The sequence below is a fragment of the Bos taurus genome, chromosome 24 (genome assembly GCF_002263795.3).
Source record: "Bos taurus isolate L1 Dominette 01449 registration number 42190680 breed Hereford chromosome 24, ARS-UCD2.0, whole genome shotgun sequence".
Taxonomy (NCBI): domain Eukaryota; kingdom Metazoa; phylum Chordata; class Mammalia; order Artiodactyla; family Bovidae; genus Bos; species Bos taurus.
Window position 1 is genome coordinate 21,398,742 of NC_037351.1, and position 22,285 is coordinate 21,421,026.

General features: G+C 40.1%; 1 protein-coding gene across 10 annotated transcripts in view; it reads right to left on the bottom strand.

The window, feature by feature from the left end:
- The window catches only part of GALNT1 (polypeptide N-acetylgalactosaminyltransferase 1), a 123,287-nt gene that overhangs the window by 24,032 nt on the left and 76,970 nt on the right, over positions 1-22,285 (bottom strand). For all 10 annotated transcript variants that reach the window (XM_059880752.1, XM_059880753.1, XM_059880759.1 and 7 more), the window contains 2 exon segments: positions 8,898-9,064; positions 3,169-3,376 (listed from right to left, as the gene is read on the bottom strand). In XM_059880752.1, the coding sequence (XP_059736735.1) occupies positions 3,169-3,376; positions 8,898-9,064 (375 nt within the window).

A 22,285-nucleotide genomic window follows, 5' to 3' on the forward strand; every position in this document is an offset into this window, starting at 1 on the left:
AACACACTGAATTTATAGATCAATGTGGGGAGAAATGACATTTTTATATTGACTTTTCTATCCATTAATATTATCCTTCTCTCTGCTCAGATTATTTTCCAGTGAATTTCAACAATTTTCAATTTCATGCATCATTTGTTAAACATATTCCTAATCACAGCCTATGATTTCCATTGCTATTATAAATGGTATCATTTCTTTTCTTCTTTTTACATTGTATTTCCTAACTATTCCTGCTGCTATGGAGAAAGCAACCGACTTTTCTGTGGTAATTTTATATTTGGCAACACTGCTAAATTCTTTTTATCTCTACTACTTTGTGTATAGATTACTTTTCTTTGCAAAAAACACATCATTTGCAATTGATAGCACTCATTTTTTTTCCTTTCCAATTCTTACACCTTTTATTTAATTCTTGTATTACTGCAAAATCTAAGGCTTCTAATAATACTGAGTAATGCAAATAATTCAGGGCATCCTTATCTTGTGCAAAACACTTTCAACATTTCTCTGTTATGTTTGCCAGTTAACATGTGTGTGTTTAGCTATTCTTTCTAAAATTTGTAAATTTCCATTCTGTAATAGTTTACTAAGTATTTTAAATCACAAATCAATGTTCATTTTAATCATAAATGAACATTTTTTTCCCCTGTATCTACTAAAGTGATTATAGAGTTTTAATGACAGGGTTTTAATCACAGTTTCAGAAATACGTTATCATCTACTTTGTGAACTGGTTTTGTAATATTAAACTAAACCAAGTAGTAATGATGTGTTATATATACATATATACTGATATGTTATCAGTGGTCCCCACTTTTTTGGCACCAGAGACTGGTTTCATGGAAGATAATTTTTCCATGAAACTGGAGTGGGGGCAGTGTGGGTTTGGGATGATTCAAATGCTTTACATTCACTGTGCATTTTATTTCTATTCTTATTACATCAGCTCCACCTCTGATCATCAGGCATTAGGTCCTGGAAGTTGGGGACCCCTGTGTTTTTATATATGTTGATATGATATTAATAAATCCCAGTTGGATTCAGTTTGCTGGTGGTGTGAGATTTTCGTATTAAGCTTCACCAGTGGGTTTGAATAATTTTCCATGTACTTCTTTTCTGATTTATTTTATCAAGTTATACTAGTCACAAAAAACACTTTGAACTGGTATCCCCTTTTTCTGTATCCTGCTTACAAATTCTTAGGAGAGATCTGTCTTCCCTCCTTCACCCCATATCAAGGTTCAAACAGCCAGATTGCCTTTGGTGTGATAGAATTCATTTCTCATTCTAACCCAGAAGTACAGACAACAGAAGCCTAGCTTTATGCAGATATTTGCTATTTGTCTTCACACTCTAGGCAGAGCCCTAGCCTTGGCTCCTATCCTCCCATCTGTTTGTCTTTTAAGGTAGAAGATCCACATCCCCTAAGTTCAGCAGGAAACCCTACAAGTGAAAGCTGGCTTTAGTGTCTGGACTACTTACTTGTATGTACTTCGTTCTGAGAGCTGCAACATTTCTTACTTTAGTGCCAACTTGGTGATGCACTTAAAACTGTGTTTTGTATTTATCCAGAATTTAGCTTTATCAGTTGGAAAAGTTGTTCAGGATACCTCATCTACCATACGGCCCAACTGGAAGTTGTGTTTGTTATTTCAGGCAATTTCCCTTTCATATTTCTGTCATCACTTCACACTGCTTTCTCCAAGGGTCTAGGCTCCTGCTTCATAAAGGTTACAGACTGTCTTTACACAAGAAAACACTTCCTGAATCAGTCATTTGTTACATACAGAAAACAATTTACAGATATCCTATGTCTTTTTCAGGCAGTGTTCTCCTTCCTAAAGCTACTGTATCTTCTCATTGCCCAGGCAATTCATCTTTGAAAGGGGAAGAGATGTAGGTCCAGCATTTGCTTACAAACAGAATAGATGCAATGACAAGCTCCCACTAAGCTCAACTTGGGGCCTTCCCAGGTGGCGCTAGTATTAAAGAACCCGCCTGCCAGTGCAGGAAACATAAGAGACTCGGGTTCAACCCCTGGGTTGGGAAGGTCCCCTGAGGAGGGCATAGCAACCCACTCCAGTATTCTTGCCCGGAGAATCCCATGGACAGAAGAGCCCGACAGACCATGGGATCATAAACAGTCGGACACGACTGAAGCAACTTAGCATGCATGCATGCTCAACTTGACTAATAATAGTTTACACCCTGCTGAAATCTAAATCTTAATGTTAAGTTGACACAGCCAGCCTCTGGTTCAAACTGCAATGGCAAGCAGAAATGCAACAAACCTAGGTCCTGCAGAATGAAGTTAGGTTTTTTCCTGATATCTAGGAACTAAAGCCAGAGCCCAGCAGTAGACAATTCTTTGACAACTGCATCATGAAAGACTACAACCATGAGCTTGCACTGCTCCCAATGTTCCACCTGTACTAGCCAACATTACAGTGCTTATTTTCATATACAATCAAGCATTTTAGAGGCAACGTGTATCTCCTCACCCCCTTTAACTCTGTGCTACAGGCTGAGAGATACAGCCTCAGTAAAGATGCAGACAGAGAGCAGATGACCTGCCCGCACCCTCGTGTCAGCCTTAGAGAGCAGGGACGAGTACAGGGCTTTTTATCCTACCGCCCCTGAGATAAGTGTCTATATGTTCTACTCCTGTTCAGTGAAGAGAGCAGACAATAAACATCCTAACAACATGTTTCCTAACCCATCCTCACTAACAAGACAGTCTGCAAACAGTGCTTCCAAGCTTTAGAATGTGGTCTTCACATTTAGTCTAGAGCACTCTTCATGGGGCTTCTCAGGTGGCTCAGTGGTAAACAATCCGCCTGCCAATGCAGGAGATGTGGGTTCGATCCCTGGGTTGGGAAGATCCCTTGGAGAAGGAAATGGGAAAGAGTACTGGAAAGACTCTTTGGTACCATTCCAGTACTCTTGCCAGGAAAATCCCATGCATAGAGGAGCCTGGTGGGCTACAGTCCATGGGGTCATGAGAGTTGGACACGATCAGGAACTGAGCACACTCACTTTTCAAAGGCATTTAAAAGGAAAACTCAGATGAAAATATTTTTATATTTATTTAAAAACAGAATTTTGCAACTTACCATAGTTTAACACAAAGGCAATGAAAATAATTTATAAATCCCATAAAATTACCTGTCATGTTTGATCCTGGCTAAGAGAGGCTCCAGCCACCCCACTGTGCACTCACAGTGCGCGTCTAAAAAGGTGATCACTTGGCCTTTAGACACAGCAGCACCTTTTAACCTAGCTCTGATCAATCCAGAACGCTGCTCCATTCGAATGACGTGAACGGGTACTTTTAATTTTTTCACGTAACTCTCTAGAGGTCTTTTTAAAAAGTCTGAAAAGGAATAAAACAATAAGAAAATAACATGAAAAACCTGTGAGCTGGCATTGCCCAGGTGGAAAGCAACTTTGGATTGCAGTATTCATTCAACATGTATTTACTAAGCACTGTAGGTGAGGCTCCCTGACTCACAAACCCAGTTCACCCAGGAAGGCTTTTTATTTCCTGAGAGAATGTCCCAGAACTGCCTCTCCTTTGTTACGCGAGGAATTAGGGGAGAGCCTCTGGGGTCAGGCTCAGTCAAAGGCATGTTACCACATTTCTTGAAGGAGCTTTCTGTCAGGCTCAATTCTTTTTTTTAAATCACGCTTAAGGAACAGGAACAGAAAGAAGGTGGTTTAAGAGAATTAAACCCAGACCGCAATAGAGGGAAGGAACGAATACACAATAGCTGTTAAGAGTTCAGAAAACTGTGGTTTCTTCAAAGACAGGAGTGAATTGTCTTACAGACTGTCACAGTCTCTGACTATGCAGTTCTTCTTGCAGGAGGTGGGGAGTGAGGTCAAGCTAGAATGCTGGGCAGTAGCTGCAAGACCAAACAGAAACCTTAACAGACCGTTTGGTCCAAGTAAAAGAGCTTTCAAGAGTGAATGGCACTGAAAAGAAAAAGAAAATCAGCAGCTATCCTGGAGAGTTGAGAGAGAGGCTGTGCCCTTAAGTCAAGGATTTCCTGCCTCCAGAGTACATAACTGACTTTAAACAGCAGACAAGGGGGACTTCCCTGGTGGTCCAGTGGCTGAGACTTTGGACTCCCAATGCAGGGGGCTCAGGTTCAATCCCTGGTCAGGGAACTAGATCCCACAAGCTGCGACTAAGGATCCTGCATGCTGTAAGGAAGACTGAAGATCCCATGTGCAATAACTATAAGCCAGTGCAGCCAAATAAATAAATTTAAAAAAGAAAAAAGCAGAAAAGTCTCCACTTCCTCAAGGCAGAGAAAAGAAGTTGCAGATCAGGTTAGTTTCTGGTAGTTATGCCAGAGAAGCAATGGATGGTGGGCAAATGTCTTTCCAACTTGTCCCCATACAAGAAGTATAAGGACAATCCCTCCAGGGAAGGAAAATCTTGACATGGAGCTACCAGGATGCCTATGACTACCTCTGACCCTTGGGATCTCCATAAGGGTGGCTGGGTATATTAAGGGGATAAATTCTAAATTTGGGAACCAAAAGGGCTTCCTACATATTGGAGAGGGAAAGACAAATAGGAGTGAAATAGTTCTTGCTCACTGGAAGTGGTAAGACCTGACTGTCAATAATGGAATAATCAGGGCTATGAAAACAGAGAAAGAGAAAAAAGGCCTCATGTCCACTATACCAGAACACCGATCATTTCCATGTCTGCTAACACATTTTCTGAAATATCTGAGCTAAAAAGAGTATCTGAAAAATATGGGGAGAACTCCTACCTGATAACCATGATTCTATGAACCAGAAAGCTATAATTTGATTCTGAGTAAAAAGGTGACGGTGATGCCAATCCCAATGAAAAGCACCATTTTACCCTTTTATGTCTGTTTCGTATAATGCCAGGCTCTTTACAGACTTTATTTCATTTAATCCTCATAATGACCCTGTGAGATGTTATTAAACCTATTTTAGACATGAAATTCTAAGACTCAGAATATTAAATGAACTGATCAAGATGACACAGTTTATTAAGGAGTAGATCCAACAGTCCAATCAGGTCTGCCTGACTTCAAAGCCCATCTTTTCACCCACAGCAAGAAATCCTACAAGGAAACAACCAAGGGAAAAATTCAGGACTGTGGAATTGCTTGACCTGATACACAGTTAAACTGCTTTATGTTCAGAGTTTGATGAATCTCATGTGATGAGTTATGAGTTATATTCTAGTACCTTAGACCAGTCAAGTGCAACTGTGTCACAACGCATCTCCCAGTAAGTCTTCCTTCCAGAATAAGTTTGAAGTGCGTCTTAAGAATTAGAGCAATCTAATCCCTGAGTCCTGTTATCTTTGAAAGTTACGATACTCTGTCCTGTCAATAATTAAAATGAAAAATGCATGGTCTGGTAGCTCAAAAAAGTTGCTATTCAACAACTTTTCTTGGCATTTTATTTGACATCTTTGTGGCTCTCATGCAATATGGCTACAAACTAGGTGTCTTCCTAAGAGCTGACAGAAAATTAGGTGCTCAGGACTAGGTGGGGGATTAGGAACTATTTATTCAAAACTCATTTTATGAAAATGAAGCCATGGGGGTTAATTGATTATGATTAGAAGATACAACGTCATCTAAAAATAAGGGAGAATCTTATTTATTAGATATCTTTACAGCTATTAGTCTATAAATGGATCCCAAGGCATCTCTACCTCAGGCAGTGCGAGGCTGGCAGAGTAAAGGTCAGGGAAAATTTCACTGCTGCCGGCAACAACTGAGAAATCTTAGAACTCGAAAGAGCAAGGAATTTAGAGTGTAATATTAATAAACCTGACTCCTAATCCCTACTTAAATAAGAACCTGTTTCCTTTTGTGTAAAATAAGAAAAACAATAGTCATGTCAGATTAAGAACATTGTATCAATTCTAAGTCTTAAGATACCCTTCTGAGATGACAACTGCATAACTTTGAACATGAACTAGGGATTCATCCAGATTCTGTCTTTATTTCAGACCCTGTAACAGTAAAGTTATCACAGACACGAAGTACATAGCAGCTAAGAGGTCAACCCCTAGGTTTATGGTTAAGTCTCATTTTGCTTTAACAATAAAATAGGGATAATTATAGCACCTACTTCATACTTAATAAATGGAGCTACTGATGTCTCAGCAGGTTAACTGTGAAATCCAGTACTCTGAGGCCATGAGCAGACTACACATGCTACACAAGCTAGTTCGGAACTCTATGCAGACAAGGAGGAAAACACAAGGATTAACTGACTGGGGATTACTCTTTCCTTCATTCACTGAATATATTCTGGACTGCTTACTATGTAACAGGCACTGTGGACCCTGGGGAGAAAATGGTGAGCAAACAGTCCTTCCTGATGGAGTTATAGTGCCTGCCTGGGGGTTTGGGGGTGGAGGTGGGTGTAAAATGGTAAAGCTCTGGGGGGTGCTGTGGAGTACAGAGTGTTCTGAGAGGTGTTCAGTGGGACATGACCTGGTCTTGGGAGGTCAAGGAAGGCCTCTCTAAATGTAACTTGACTCTGATGAAACATCTGAGCTGAACTGTGGGGATAGGATGGGCAGGGAATTACAAGATGACACTGGAGATGCAGGCAAAGACCAGGACATGCAGGCCTTAGAGGAAAGCTGTTTGCTTGTTTTTAACTGAAGTATAGTTGCAGGCCTCAGATAAATGATTTTTTTTTTTAAGTATAGTTGATTTACAATGTTTTCAGGTGTACAGCAATGTGATTCAGTTACATACAGGTTGTTTTTCAGATTTTTTTCAATTGTAGGTTACTATAGGAAACTGATATAGTTCCCTGTGTTATATAGTAGGTCTTTGTTTCAAGGAAAGGTTTTCATCAGAGAAGTGATGTGGTCTGGTCCGAATGTTTAAAAGCTTCCTTCAGGAAGACAGTGTTTATGGGGAGACTAGTCTATTTCATCAGTCGGGTGAGAAATAATGGTGCCTTGGCTGGGCCTCATGAGTAGGAAGGGGCAGACTTAGAGAGCTGGCTCTGGTTCCTGGGCCCATAGTTACCACCTAAACAAGAAGGTCAGACCATTCTCAGTCTGGGCAGCAAGACTATAGCTATGACCACAACAGCACAACGCCCAGTGGTTCCCAAATATCAGAAGTGGTGATCAGAATACCTGAGGCTTTCCAGGCAAGAAGATACAGAAGAACCAAGTTCTTTGTGAGAGCTGTGTGGTGACACTTGGAGACCTGCTTAGTGACTAAGAGCCCGACGGAGCAGGGAGGCAGACACCTGCCCACACGTTTCCAATTACAGGTTTACACAGGCCATGGTGATTCAGAAGGGCCTACATGAGGGAGGAAAAAATAACTGGGATACGTGACTTTCTTTGCCACTTCATGTTGTGGACACATGGATCTTTCTGATCAGGCCTCATCCCACAAAAACTTACTATTTCACACAGCCTTCTCAGGCCTGCAACAAAATGATGGCAAAAACAGGGGGAAATATAAAAACAAATCATTTCATCTGAGGAAAAATATCTCTCCTTGAGGAACATTTAATTTCACAAGTTTCAACATGTAAGTCAGTCACTCAGAGGACAGAGACGTTTTTATATATCGCTGCTAAACTAACTTTGGCTAATTTTCTAAAAGAGGGATTAATTAATTCCTGGCTAACAATTATTCAGGTGAAATTTATATGTCTACTGTCAACAGTAATTATTTAAGTGTGGTATTCTTAGTTTATAACAGCTCTCATCCATTTTGACATTAATTATAGTAGATATTATTATTAAATGTTTTATGCAATTATAAACTATCTCCTTGATTAGAATAAGGAAGCTACAAGGCCCTTGAGACAGCAAGGCTGTAACTTATTTAGTTTTACTTCTACAATCTGGCAAAGGAAGAAGATTTAAATTGTTATCAATGTGCAAATTAATCCCAATAGTTAAGACAGGAAGTAATTAAATTTCATCATGCTTAAATGTATATGTTTAGTGTGGGCACAGGAAGGAGAAGGTATAATACTTGACTAAACTATCTTAGCATATGCAATGAGAGATTAGGCAAGAAAGGTGAAGATAACAACAAAAAAAGGTTGAAAAGATGAGTCATGAAGTTTCAAGCTGCTTAAGGAAGGAAGAGCCATTTTCTGTAGTTCCCTCCAAATTTTTCTCATGTGAGTATAGGAATATTGGGGAAAGCACATGACACCAATGATCCTAAACAGCTGTGCTGTGAAAAACAAAAAGGCCCGTGAAAAATTCTGAGATTCGTGGAAGAATGTCTGGGCCAGAGCCATTGCAGAGACTCATCATGAGATCAGAGACATACGATACACCACCCCCCACAAGTCCCTTCATCACCCTTTTGTGCACCCCTTTATGGACCACGCCTGACCTTGGGAATGGAGAACATGGCAAGACCCAGAAAGAACCTGGAGAACTTGGACTCGCCCAGCTGAGGCTCTGCTCTGCTGGCAGGGACGATTCCCACTGTCCATGCACTAAATCTCTCTTCATGGCTCTCAATCAGAGCCAGTCTTTCTCCACTGACTCCAGGCTGAGCTCCCCACAGAGAAAATCCTAACAAAATTAAGTGTTTTTTTTTTCTCCCCCACTGTTTTGCATAAATTTTTACACAGTTATCTCTTTTTAAAACAAGATTAAGATGTGATACAACTAAATGCTAATTAAAGTAATATTTTAAGTTTCACAAGGGTATAAATTGTTTGTATATGTGAATGAGTCCAAATGTCATAAATAACTTTTAGGATAAATTAGAAGCTTGTATAAAATTATTAGGTTAAACTGATAGCAACTATCATTGATGGCAGCTAGTTTTATAAGCACTAATGACAAAACATGTGGATTATTGGCATTAAAATGTAAAATTTACCTCTTTCACTGGCATCATCTACTAGAACAATTTCTTCTAGCATGTGCCTTGGTGAGCGATTAATGACGCTATGGACAGTTCGCAGAAGTGTGCTCCAAGCCTCATTGTGGAAAACAATCACCACACTGGTTGTAGGAAGGTTATCTGGATACACCTTTGTTTTACACCTGGAAACAAAGCAAATGTCTTTGTAAAACTGTTAAGACAGCAAAATCCAGTAACCCAGACTAAGAGGGGTGACAGAGGAATAAAGGCAGTTGGCTCTAGTGGTGCAACTCTCAGTAACTTCTCATTTATTTAAGTTTTGGTTAATGTTGCATTTAATAAAACAGTACCTAAAGTTATATATGCTTAGACTAAAACCATTTTAAAGATGTTAATCATATTCTTAAAATCAGGCACCTCTCCTGATATGTCTTCTGTTGATTCCTTTTAATGGAGAATGTACTAAGGCCGTATCATTAATCCCAAAGAGAACAGGTCTCAAGAACCCCATTAGACAAAGTCAGAACCGCTACAGGCTTAGTTATTATAGTTGAATAATCTAAGCAAAAGATTCCCTTCCACAAAGGAAGTGAACTAATATTTACTGAGTTATCTACTAAGTACCAGGCACTGAAGCTTCCTAATAGTTTTGTGAGGTACTTGGAGCCACAATTCACAGATGAGAAGCCAAGGATGGACCCAGGGAGGGAGTGGCAGGGCCTGACTGTGAGTTTCACAATCTTGATGCTGCCGTTCCACAACGCAATTTCAGCACACATCTTGTTCAGTATAGACTGTGTCTAGAAATGTAGTCACTGGAAAAGACCAAACACACCCAAAATATCTGCACACAGAATCAATAAACTAGTTCTACATGGTCTCATCTTTCAGTCTTGTGAGCTAGATGAAACCACTGGAAACAGACTACCCGAGGGCGACAGCAGCACTGAGCAGCCAGACATCAAGGTCTGCGCCTCAGGACATTCTGATATTGCTTCATTGATTCGTATTCAGTCATAAGTCATCTTGTTTCACAAACTAATCCTACTGATTACTATGAGTTTTGGGAAACAGAATACAGCCACGGTGACTACAAAGCTAGCTTACAAAAACAACAAAAAGAACAAAATCCAGTGAGACTCAGAGGATGATTAGGTAAATCTGGCATGTACAAATGGTAGCTAGCTGGGAAGCCAACTGGGTGCACAACTGGGAAGCCAATAGAAAGATGATGGAAAACTCGGAGGTGCTGGCTCTGCAGAAGAGGAGTGCTAAGTCAGATTTTATTACTAGGACGACAAGTTAAGGAATTAAATTCTGAAGTTGTATGGAAAGGAAGTAAGGCTACGGAACACTGGAAATAAAGAAGACTAAAATGGAAACAATTCACAGCAGGATGGAAGAATCAGAAAGCATAGTGAGTATTAGGACCCAGAACAGATGACAAAAAGGATAACAATTTCCTAAACCAAAAACTGAATTTAATCATTCAGAGAAATACAAAGTCACAAACATTCTCCCAGGACTTCCCTGGTGTTACAGTGGGTAAGAAACCACCTGCCAACACAGGGGACATGGGTCCCATCCCTGGTCTGGGAAGATTCCACATGCTGCAGAGCAACTAAGCCCATGTGCCACAACTACTGAGCCCAAGGTCTAGGGCCCGTGACCACAACTACTGAGCCTGCGTGCTGCAGCTACTGAAGTCCGTGTGCCCAGAGCCTGTGCTCTGCAACGAGAGGGCCCACCGCCGTGAGAAGTCTGCACACTGCAATGAAGAGTAGGCCCGCTCATCACAACTAGAGAAAGCCCTCAGGCAGCAGTGAAGACCCCATGCATAATAAGTAATAAGTGCATAGTAAGGAAGTAATAAGACAATAAAATAATAAATAAAGTTATTAAAAAACCCCACACGATTTCGTAAAAAAAAAAAACAAAACAGAAAACAGAGAAAATATGGGAAAATCTTTATAAATGATCACAAACATGTAAACACACACACACATACTCCCCTCTACCTGGGAAAGCCATTACTTAAGGAGAACCAGCGAGGCTTTCAGCATTCCAGCTAAGCTTCTCCCCTGAAGGGGCCACCTGTCCTTGTGGGGCTGGAAGGATGGTAACCCTTTGAGGGAAGGAGACACCAAGCTAAGGATGAGCACAGGCTGTGTTATGAAGCCGTTTCCTTCCACTATGTCCCAACTGAGCACATCCTTGGGGATGAAAACTCACAAGTGGAAGGCTATGTTGCTTTAAAAACAAACAAAACAGAAAGACCACACACAGACTTAACAACAGGGTGTGGGTTAGGAAGAGAGGGAAAAGAAGAGTCTTAACTTTTTACTGAAATACATAAACAAGTTGACAACTATAAGTATACAGTTCAGTGAGTTTCTACAAAGTGAATGCATCAAGGAGTCAGCACCCAGAAGAAGAAACAGACCATTACCAACCCCACGGGGGATCCCACTGCACCCGTTTCCAAGGTGACCACTCCTGTGGACCGCTAGCATTACAGATGAATTTTGTCTTTTTAACAACTTTATTTAAAAGGAATAATACAGAGCAGTGGTTCTCAGGGCTTCCCAGGTGGGCCAGTGGTAAAGAACACGCCTGCCAATGCAGGAGATGCAAGAGATGTGGGTTGGATCCCTGGGTCGGGAAGATTCCCTGGAGGGCATGGCAACCCACTCCAGTATTCTTGCCTGGAGAATCTATGGACAGAGGAGCCTCGGGGGTAACAGTTCATGGGGTTGCAAAGAGTTGGACATGACTGAAGTGACTTAGTACACACATAAGACATGGGAGCAACCTAAATGTCTATCAATAGATGAATGGATAAAGAATATATATAATGGAATATTATTCAGCCATAAAAAGAGTGAAATAATACCATGTGCACCAACATGGATGGACCCAGAGATTATCATTGAGTGCTAAGTTGCTTCAGTCATATCTGACTCTTTGCGACCCTATGTACTGTAGCCCACCCGGCTCCTCTGTCCACCAGATTCTCCAGGCAAGAATACTGGAGTGGGTTGCCATGCCTTCCTCCAGGGAATCTTCCGACCCAGGGATAGAACCAGTGTCTCTTGTCTCCTGCATTAGGAGGCAGGTCTTTACCACTAGCGCCACCTAGGAAGTCAAGAGATTATCATACTAAATGAAATACGTCATAAAGAGAAAAACAAATACCATATGATATCACTTTTAAGTGGAATCTAAAATATGATACAGATGAACATATCTACAAAATAAAAACAGACTCACAGACTCACAAAATAAACCAAACAAATACCAAAGAGGAAAGGGGGTGGGAGAGGGGTAAATCAGAAGTTTGGGATTAGCATATACAAACTACTATATATAAAACAAACAAACAACAAGGTCCCACTGTATAGCACAGGGAACTATTTTCAATGTCTTCTAATAATCCATAATGAAAAAGAATATATATTTATATAAAACTGAATCACTTTGCTATACAACTAACACAACATTGTAAATCAACTATTCTTCAATAAAATAAAATTTAAAAAGAGCCATTTTCATATGGGTCTATTTCTGAGCTATCTTATCCCATTAATCCATACATCTATCTTTTTGCCAACATCATAAGTCGATTACTGCAGCTTTATAGAAAGGCTTTGAATTGCGTAATGTATTTCCTCCAAATTTATTCATCATTTTCAAATTTATTTTAGTTATTCTATTTCTTTTGCCTTTTCAAATAAAAATGTAAATCCCTTGCTCGGATTCTGAATGGAATTTCACCGAACATCTACTGAGGAGAACTGACATCTTTTTTTGAGGGGCTACTATGCATCTGTTTTTAAAGAACATTTTTAATTGGAGGATGACTGTTTCACAATGTTGTGTTGCTTTCTGCCATACAACAGTGCGAATCAGCCGTAAGTATACATATGTCCCTTCCCTCTTGAACCTCCCTCCTACCCCCCACCCCATCCCACCTCTAGGTTGTCACAGAGCACTGGGTGAGCTTTCTGTGTTTTACAGCAAGTTCCCACTAGCTATCTATTTCACATAGGGTAATGTGTATGTTTCAATGTTACTCTCTCAATTTCATCCCTTCTTCCCCTGCTGTGTCCACAAGTCTCTCTGTGTCCTACGTGTCTATGTATGTGTCTATGTATTCCTGTCCTGCAAATTAGTTCATTAGTAACATTTTTCTAGATTCCATATATATGTATGCATTAATATATGATATTTTTCAAGTCTATGCCCCAACCAGTAATGCTGAAGTTGAAGAAGCTGAAGTTGAACAGTTCTATGAAGACCTACAAGACCTTTTAGAACTAACACCCCAAAAAGACGTTCTTTTCATTATAGGGGACTGGAATGCAAAAGTAGGAAGTCAAGAAACACCTGGAGTAACAGGCAAATTTGGCCTTGGAATACGGAATGAAGCAGGGCAAAGACTAATAGAGTTTTGCCAAGAAAATGCACTGGTCATAACAAACACCCTCTTCCAACAACACAAGAGAAGACTCTACACATGGACATCACCAGATGGTCAACACTGAAATCAGATTGATTATATTCTTTGCAGCCAAAGATGGAGAAGCTCTATACAGTCAGCAAAAACAAGACCAGGAGCTGACTGTGGCTCAGATCATGAACTCCTTATTGCCAAATTCAGACTGAAATTGAAGAAAGTAGGGAAAACCACTAGACCATTCAGGTATGACCTAAATCAAATCCCTTATGATTATACAGTGGAAGTGAGAAATAGATTTAAGGGCCTAGATCTGATAGATAAAGTGCCTGATGAGCTATGGAATGAGGTTCATGACATTGTACAGGAAACAGGGATCAAGACCATCCGCATGGAAAAGAAATGCAAAAAAGCAAAATGGCTGTCTGGGGAGGCCTTACAAATAGCTGTGAAAAGAAGAGAAGCGAAAAGCAAAGGAGGAAAGGAAAGATATAAGCATCTGAATGCAGAGTTCCAAAGAATGGCAAGGAGATAAGAAAGCCTTCTTCAGTGATCAATGCAAAGAAATAGAGAAAAACAACAGAATGGGAAAGACTAAAGATCTCTTCAAGAAAATCAGAGATACCAAAGGAACATTTCATGCAAAGATGGGCTCAATAAAGGACAGAAATGGTATGGCTCTAACAGAAGTAGAAGATATTAAGAAGAGATGGCAAGAATACACAGAAGAACTGTACAAAAAAGATCTTCATGACCCAGATAATCACGATGGTGTGATCACTCACCTACAGCCAGACATCCTGGAATGTGAAGTCAAGTGGGCCTTAGAAAGCATTACTACGAACAAAGCTAGTGGAGGTGATGGAATTCCAGTTGAGCTATTCCAAATCCTGAAAGATGATGCTGTGAAAGTGCTGCACTCAATATGCCAGCAAATTGGGAAAACTCAGCAGTGGCCACAGGACTGGAAAAGGTCAGTTTTCATTCCAATCCCAAAGAAAGGCAATGCCAAAGAATGCTCAAACTACCGCACAATTGCACTCATGTCACATGCTAGTAAAGTAATGCTTAAAATTCTCCAAGCCAGGCTTCAGCAATATGTGAACCCTGAACTTCCTGATGTTCAAGCTGGTTTTAGAAAAGGCAGAGGAACCAGAGATCAAATTGCCAACATCTGCTGAATCATGGAAACAGCAAAAGAGTTCCATAAAAACATCTATTTCTGTTTTATTGACTATGCCAAAGCCTTTGACTGTGTAGATCACAGTAAACTGTGGACAATTCTGAAAGAGATGGGAATACCAGACCACCTGATCTGCCTCTTGAGAAATTTGTATGCAGGTCAGGAAGCAACAGTTAGAACTGGACATGGACCAACAGACTGGTTCCAAATAGGAAAAGGAGTACGTCAAGGCTGTATATTGTCACCCTGTTTATTTAACTTATATCAGAGTACATCATGAGAAACGCTGGACTGGAAGAAACACAAGCTGGAATCAAGACTGCTGGGAGAAATATCAATAACCTCAGATATGCAGATGACACCACCCTTATGGCAGAAAGTGAAGAAGAACTAAAGAGCCTCTTGATGAAAGTGAAAGAGGAGAGTGAAAAAGTTGGCTTAAAGCTCAACATTCAGAAAACGAAGATCATGGCATCCGGTCCCATCACTTCATGGGAAATAGAAGGGGAAACAGTGGAAACAGTGTCAGACTTTATTTTTCTGGGCTCCAAAATCACTGCAGATGGTGGCTGCAGCCATGAAATTAAAAGACGCTTACTCCTTGGAAGGAAGGTTATGACCAACCTAGATAGCACATTCAAAAGCAGAGACATTTTGCCGACAAAGGTCTGTCTAGTCAAGGCTATGGTTTTTCCTGTGGTCATGTATGGATGTGAGAGTTGAACTGGGAAGAAGGCTGAGCACCGAAGAATTGATGCTTTTGAACTGTGGTGTTGGAGAAGACTCTTGAGAGTCCCTTGGACTGCAAGGAGATCCAACCAGTCCATTCTGAAGGAGATCAGCCCTGGGATTTCTTTGGAAGGAATGATGCTAAAGCTGAAACTCTAATACTTTGGCCACCTCATGTGAAGAGTTGACTCATTGGAAAAGACTCTGATGCTGGGAGGGATTGGGGGCAAGAGAAGGGGACGACAGAGGATGAGATGGCTGGATGGCATCACTGACTTGATGGACATAGTCTGAGTAAACTCCGGGAGTTGGTGATGGACAAGGAAGCCTGGTGTGCTGCGATTCATGGGGTCGCAAAGAGTCGGACATGACTGAGTGACTGATCTGATCTGATGATATTTTTCATGCTGCCTTACTTCACTCTGTGTAACAGGCTGCAGGTTCATCTACCTTACTAGAACTAACTCAGATTTACTTCTCTTTATGCCTGAGTAATAGTCCATTGTACATATGTGCCACAACTTTCATCCATTCATCTGTCAATGGACATCTATGCTTCCATGTCAGGACATTGCCTCCATATCCTGACTATTGTAAAAAGTGCTTCAGTGAACACTGTGTTCATGTGTCTTTTTGAATTATGGTTTTCTCAGGGTATGTGCCAAGTAGTGGGACTGCTGGGCCATATGGTAATTTTATTCCTAGTTTTTTAAGGAATCCCCGTACTGGAGAACTGACATCTTTTATGTTGAGTCTTCCAACATAGCTAGAGAATGAGGAATTAGTTTCCTCTCTCTGCTGCATATTTCCCAAGACTGTATCTATGTTTCAGGTCAAACTGTGGGAGACAGAAAAAGAAAAGCAATGGGAATTCTACACATGCTCTGGAGACCAGAGTTCTTCTAGTCAAAGAGAGGATTTCCCTTCCTCAGATGTTTAGTTGCTTCCCTGGCCACTGCTCTCAGGGCTGTGTGCCTTGACAATATTGCCTAGGGGCTGAGAGTATAGGGAAGATTGGAGAAAAAAAAAAGTTAAAAGAAGCGAACCTTAAGAGACCCTCTTTTTGTATCTCAGACCAGAGAGGGCTACTTCTGGGGCTCTCTTCCTGTACCCACAGTGCACTTCTGAGTTTTGGACTAGTACAATTTTGAGAAGAAGTAGAGAGCAGGCATCCATAAAGTGTGATGTGACATTAGAAGCACAATCCATAAAAGAGACAACCAATAAATATGATTTCATTAAAATTAAATTTTTCTGTGCCAATGAGCACATTCTGTACCTAAAGGTACCATTAAGCCATTAAGGAAATGGAAAGCATAAGCCACAAATTAAGAAAATATTTTGAAATCACATGTCTGATATTTATAATTTGTCCAGAATATATAAAGAGTTGATGCAACTCAGCAACAGGAAATCAAATAATCTAACTTACAATGGGCAACATATTTGAAAAGACATTTCATTAAAGATATAAAAATGGCTGATAAGTACATAAAAAGAACCCCGATATCATTAGATAAACCCCAATTAAAATTACACACCCAGTAAAGTGACTATAGTAAAAAAGAAGCATTGGAAAGGATGTGGAGAAACTAGGACCCTCACACACTGCTGGTGGAAGTGTAAATGGTACAGCTGCTCTGGAAAGCAGTTTGCCAATTTCTTAAATAAAGAGTATTATAAGACGCTGCAATTGGGAATTTGCCCAAGAAAAACAAAAACATACATCCACACAAACTCCTATATACAAATGTTCTTAGTAACATTACTCATAATAGCTAAAAAAGGGGAACAATTCAAATGTCCATCAACTGGTGACAGAAGTAACATCTACACAGCTGAATAACACTGGGAAATAAAAAGGAACAAAGGGGACATGCCACAATTGGGAGAATCCCAGAAACATTATCCTCAAAGGACTCAGACACAAAGACTTCATATTATGTGATTCCGTTTATATGAAATGGCCAGATAAGGCAAGTCTACATAAATAGAGCACATTAGTGATAACTTTAACCTGGGGCTGAGAGTGGGAATGGAGAGTGACTACAAATGCACACCACAGACTTTTTTGGGGTGAATAAAAATTTTCCAAATGAGTGCAATTGTGTGCTCATTTCACATGCTAGCAAGGTAATGCTCAAAATCCTTCAAGATAGATTTCAACAGTAGGTAAATCTAGAACTTCCAGATGTACAAGCTGGATTTAGAAAAGCCAGAGGAACCAGAACTCAAACTGCCAACATCCCCTGGATCATAAAAAAAAAAAGCATGGGAATTCCAGAAAAACATCTACTTCTGCTTCAGTGACTATGCTAAAGCCTTTGTGTGGATCACAACAAACTGTGGAGAATTCTTAAAGAGACAGGAATACCAGACCACCTTACCTGCCTCCTGAGAAAACTGTACATAGGTCAGGAAGCAACAGTTAGAACTGGACATGGAACAACAGACTGGTTCCAAATTGGGAAAGGAGTATGTCAAGGCTATATGTTGTCACCCTGCTTATTTAACTTATATGCAGAGTACATCATGCAAAATGCTGGCTGGAGGAAGCTCAAACTGGAATCAAGATTGTCAGGAGAAATATCAATAATCTCAGATATGCAGATGACACCACCCTAATAACAGAAAGTGAAGAGGAACTAAAGAGCCTCTTGATGAAGGTCAAAGAGGAGAGTGAAAAAGGCAGCTTAAAACTTAACATTCAAAACACTAAGACCATGGCATCTGGTCCCATCACTTCATGGCAAATAGATGGGGAAACAATGGAAACAGTGGCAGACTATTTTCATGGGCTCCAAAATTACTGTGGATGATGACTGTAGCCACGAAATTAAAAGAGTTTGCTCCGTGGAAGAAAGGCTATGACAAACCTAGACAGCGTATTAAAAAGCAGAGACATCACTTTGCCAACAATGGTCTGTATAGTCAAAGCTATGGCTTTTCCAGTAGTCATGTATGGATGTGAGAGCTGGCCCATAAAGAAGGCTGAGTGCCAAAGAACTGATGCTTTCAAACTGGGGTGCTGGAGAAGATTCTTTAGAGTCCCTTGGACAGCAAGGAGATCAAACTAGTCAATCCTAAAGGAAATCAGTCTTGAATATTCATTGGAAAGACTGATGCTGAAGCTGAAGCTCCAATACTTTGGCCACCTAATGCGAAGAGTCGACTCATTTAGAAGACCCTGATGCTGGTAAAGATTGAAGGCAGGAAGAGAAGGGGGTGGCAGAGAATGAGATGGTGGGATGGCATCATGGACTCAATGGACATGAGTTTAAGCAAACCCAGGAGATAGTGAAGGACAGGGAAACCAGGTGTGCAGCAGTTCATGGGGTCGCAAAGAGTCAGACATGACTGAGCAACTGAACAACAAACTTTCTAAGAGTGGTGATACCAGCATAACTCTGCAAGTTTACTGCAGTTATTAATAAATACTTAAAATCACTGCATCATACACTTTAAATGGGTATATTTTCTGGTTCCAGGAAAGATGGAATAAGTGCATGCCACTCTGTTACTTCCAGTGGGTGAAACCATAACTCCTGGACAGAATGCATGGAGCAGCTGTTTGACAGGACACTGAAATGTGAATGGTAGCAGGTCAACTGGCAAAGGAGATGGTAATTTGAAGTTCCATCCAACCAGTGGTGAGTTTTCCATTTTTCTCCTTCTGGTATTAGCCAGGCTGCACTCAAAGGCAACTCCAGAACTGGAAGTGTGCACTAGAATCACAAAGAAAGAGCCCTAAGAGAAGCTCCTTCTGGTCTGAGAGTTACCCCATCTGTAAACGGCATACTACCCACCAGGGTAGTAATGTGTATAGCCCCTGTTACATAATAAACACTCAATAAGTAGTATTATTGTTAGTTCTTAATCATCTGAGACTAATTATATAGGATGGAATTGCCAAATTAGATGCCTTGAACTTGTTAATCTTCTTCCCTAAGATTACACATTACAAAGGTTTTCTTTGAGTGTTAATTCTATTGAATTCTTCTTGACACTGGAACAATGTTCTTCTTTGCTACAGCTGCCTTTAAAAACGTGTCCTTGGAGATCCTATAAGGTGGTAAAGGTTCTGCTGCAAGGTGACCTGACACTCCAGCTATACGAGGAGTTAAGCCTCGTAAGACAACCAAGGCTTTTCTGGATTCAGATAAGGGGGCGAAAAGGCTGCTCTCTAGGCGATGCCCCACACTACTCCTCTTCCACCTCTGGGGAATTGGTCTGAAAAGCACCTGTTGGCCAGCTTTGTCCAGCTCAATGGAGGGGTACTTAACTATCAGTCTGAGAGTTTTCATTTAACAGGGCATTGTGAATACACTTCAGAAGCCAGACAGTGAAGAGTAAAAAAGAGTGAAGATGGAAAAGCATGCTTCGAGTCGCCTTTTCCTGAGAATTGCACTGGGATGGAGAGCTCATTCTCTGGACAGAGGCCTTCTCTGCATCCTAGACCAGCGAGTATTCAAAGCACTAGAGTCTTCCAACAACCCCTGTTAAGTGTCCTGACTGTACAGATAAGGAACCTGAGTTATGGAAAGGTCAAGGAACTTGTCCAAAGCCACAAAGCCAGTAAACAGCAGACCCAGACTTTGACGGTATCAAGATATTTATGAGAAATTCATCTAGATAAAATTCCAAAAGTGAGAAAAACTAACAGTGTAGATTAAGAAGTTCCTAGTATGTGCACAGGAGCAGTTCCAGAAGAATAGACTGGAGGGCACAGTGACACCACAAAATTTGAGATTAAAACTAGAAATGTCCTAAAAGTGAAAAATAACATGACTGTTCGGATCAAAAGGACACTATATACACTGAGCACACAGGTAAATTTACACCTTGACAGACTACAACGGGCCCAGATCTCACCATTAAAGGAATAAAATAAAACATGCAGCTTCCAAACCAAGTGACAGAAAAACATGAATACTGAAAATTTTACCAGTTGAAAATGTAGCAATTAGTATTGCAGGGAAGAAAAAAATAAAGATGGTAAACAAAATATGATTTATTACATTGAACTTTTTATAAAGCTATCATTTCTATAAGTCAAAAATGAATATCAATTTTATTTGGTTCAGCCTTAAAGAAGTCTAAATATATCAATAGTCACAATAAATGCACATGCATCAAACTCAACTATTAAAAACAAAGATTATTCGAGTGATTTAAAAATATAAAATTCAGCCATTTAATAGAGGTACACCTAAAACAAAAATTATACAGATGGCTATAAATAAAAAAGGGAAAAAAGACGCATCAGGAAAATCAGAAAACTAAAAGTGACATAACAATATCAAAATCAGGAGGAAGAAAGTCAATAAAGATACAGTGAACGCTGAGTTTAAAAAATACATGTGCATATGCACACACACACACACACGGTAAATTGTCTTAAATGCATCCAATGCATCAACCTTGAAAAATAAACTAACAGAATGATATAGAAAGAAAGAAAAGAAAGTGAAGTCGCTCAGTCGTATCTGACTCTTTGTGACTCCATGGACTGTAGCCTACCACGCTCCTCTGTCCATGGGATCTTCCAGGCAAGAGTACTGAAGTGGATTGCCATTTCCTTCTGCAGAAGATCTTCCCAACCCAGGGATCAAACCTGGGTCTCCTGCATTGTAGGCAGGTGCTGTACCATCTGAGCCACCAGAGAAACTGTCAAATCCATAATCACAGTGGAAGTTTTTAATACAACTTAAAAAAATTGCACTTTCTAGATCACAAAGGAGGTTTCAACACATTTCAAAAAGATCATCTTTATGTACAGATCATTAATCTAGGAATCAATAAAAAATGAGAAAACCAGAAGGCAAAATGAAACGTACACAGAAAAATTTTAATGTACTTCTAAGTCATCCTGGGTTAAAGAGAAATCAAATGGAAATTACAAACTACTTATCAATGAATAAGGATGAAAGAGCTGGCCACAAATGAAGCAACTCAGCAAGCACACACTACACATAAAACTAGCAGGATGCACTGACTTGATTCAAAGATGTAAATTTAGTGTTTGATGAATTTATTACAAAACAAAAATGTTTTAAATTAACAGGTTAAGCATTTAAATTAAGGAAGTGAAAAAACAGATTAAACACAAAATAGAAGATAGAGAACAAATTTTTTAAAACTGGATAAGCAAAAAGGAAAAACTACTCCTCTTTTAAAACATAAAAATTTCAAACCACTAACAAGACTGCCTAACGAAAAAAGAGAAAAACAAAATTAAAAATGAGAATAGATACATAATTACAGATCTAGTAAAAATGTTTTAAAATCATGAGGTACCTAAGATAATGCTATGAACAAAACAAAAAAATCAAGCTTTCCAGTTCATCATGAATTACCCAAATTCTAATTGTGATTTGGCTAACTAAAGATCATACTCTGTAAACCTTTCCACTGTGTTCTCTGGAACTCATGGTTACTGTCATTAGCAAAATTCCTTATATTCACAATCTTTTCATTGAATATTCCCACCATATCCTACACTAATTAAAATATCTCCAGAGAATACTGTTTCCTGAGTGTTCTTTCAAGAGAAGGCTGGCCTTTTTCAACATCGCTGTATCACTGAGGCTGGAGGTGGGGGGTAAATACCTCCCTTGTTCCTCACTGCTGTTTCAAGAGTATGTTCCTCCCTCCTCCTGAAGAAGTTTCAGGTCCTTTAAAGACACTGCTACCAGAAGCTGCCAATCCACCCTTGTCCAGTCATCTGTCACATTCCCGACCAACTCTGTCACTAGTCTTGTCATCATACTCTCGGTCATTCTAGTTTCCACAAAGTCGATTTTTCAATAGTTGGCCTCTCAGATCTGTGCTCTGCTCTGCTCTCCTCCACCATATCTCACCCACTTGCGTTCACGCTATTCCCTTAAATCACATCATTACTGATACTCTCCATTTTAAGCATCCCAATCTCTGGTCACCATTACTCTTCCACCTCCCAGCCCTCCTCCCTTCCCCCGACATCCAGGTTTATTCCCACTCAGTTACTCCAATAATCCCAGACCTTTACCATCCTTC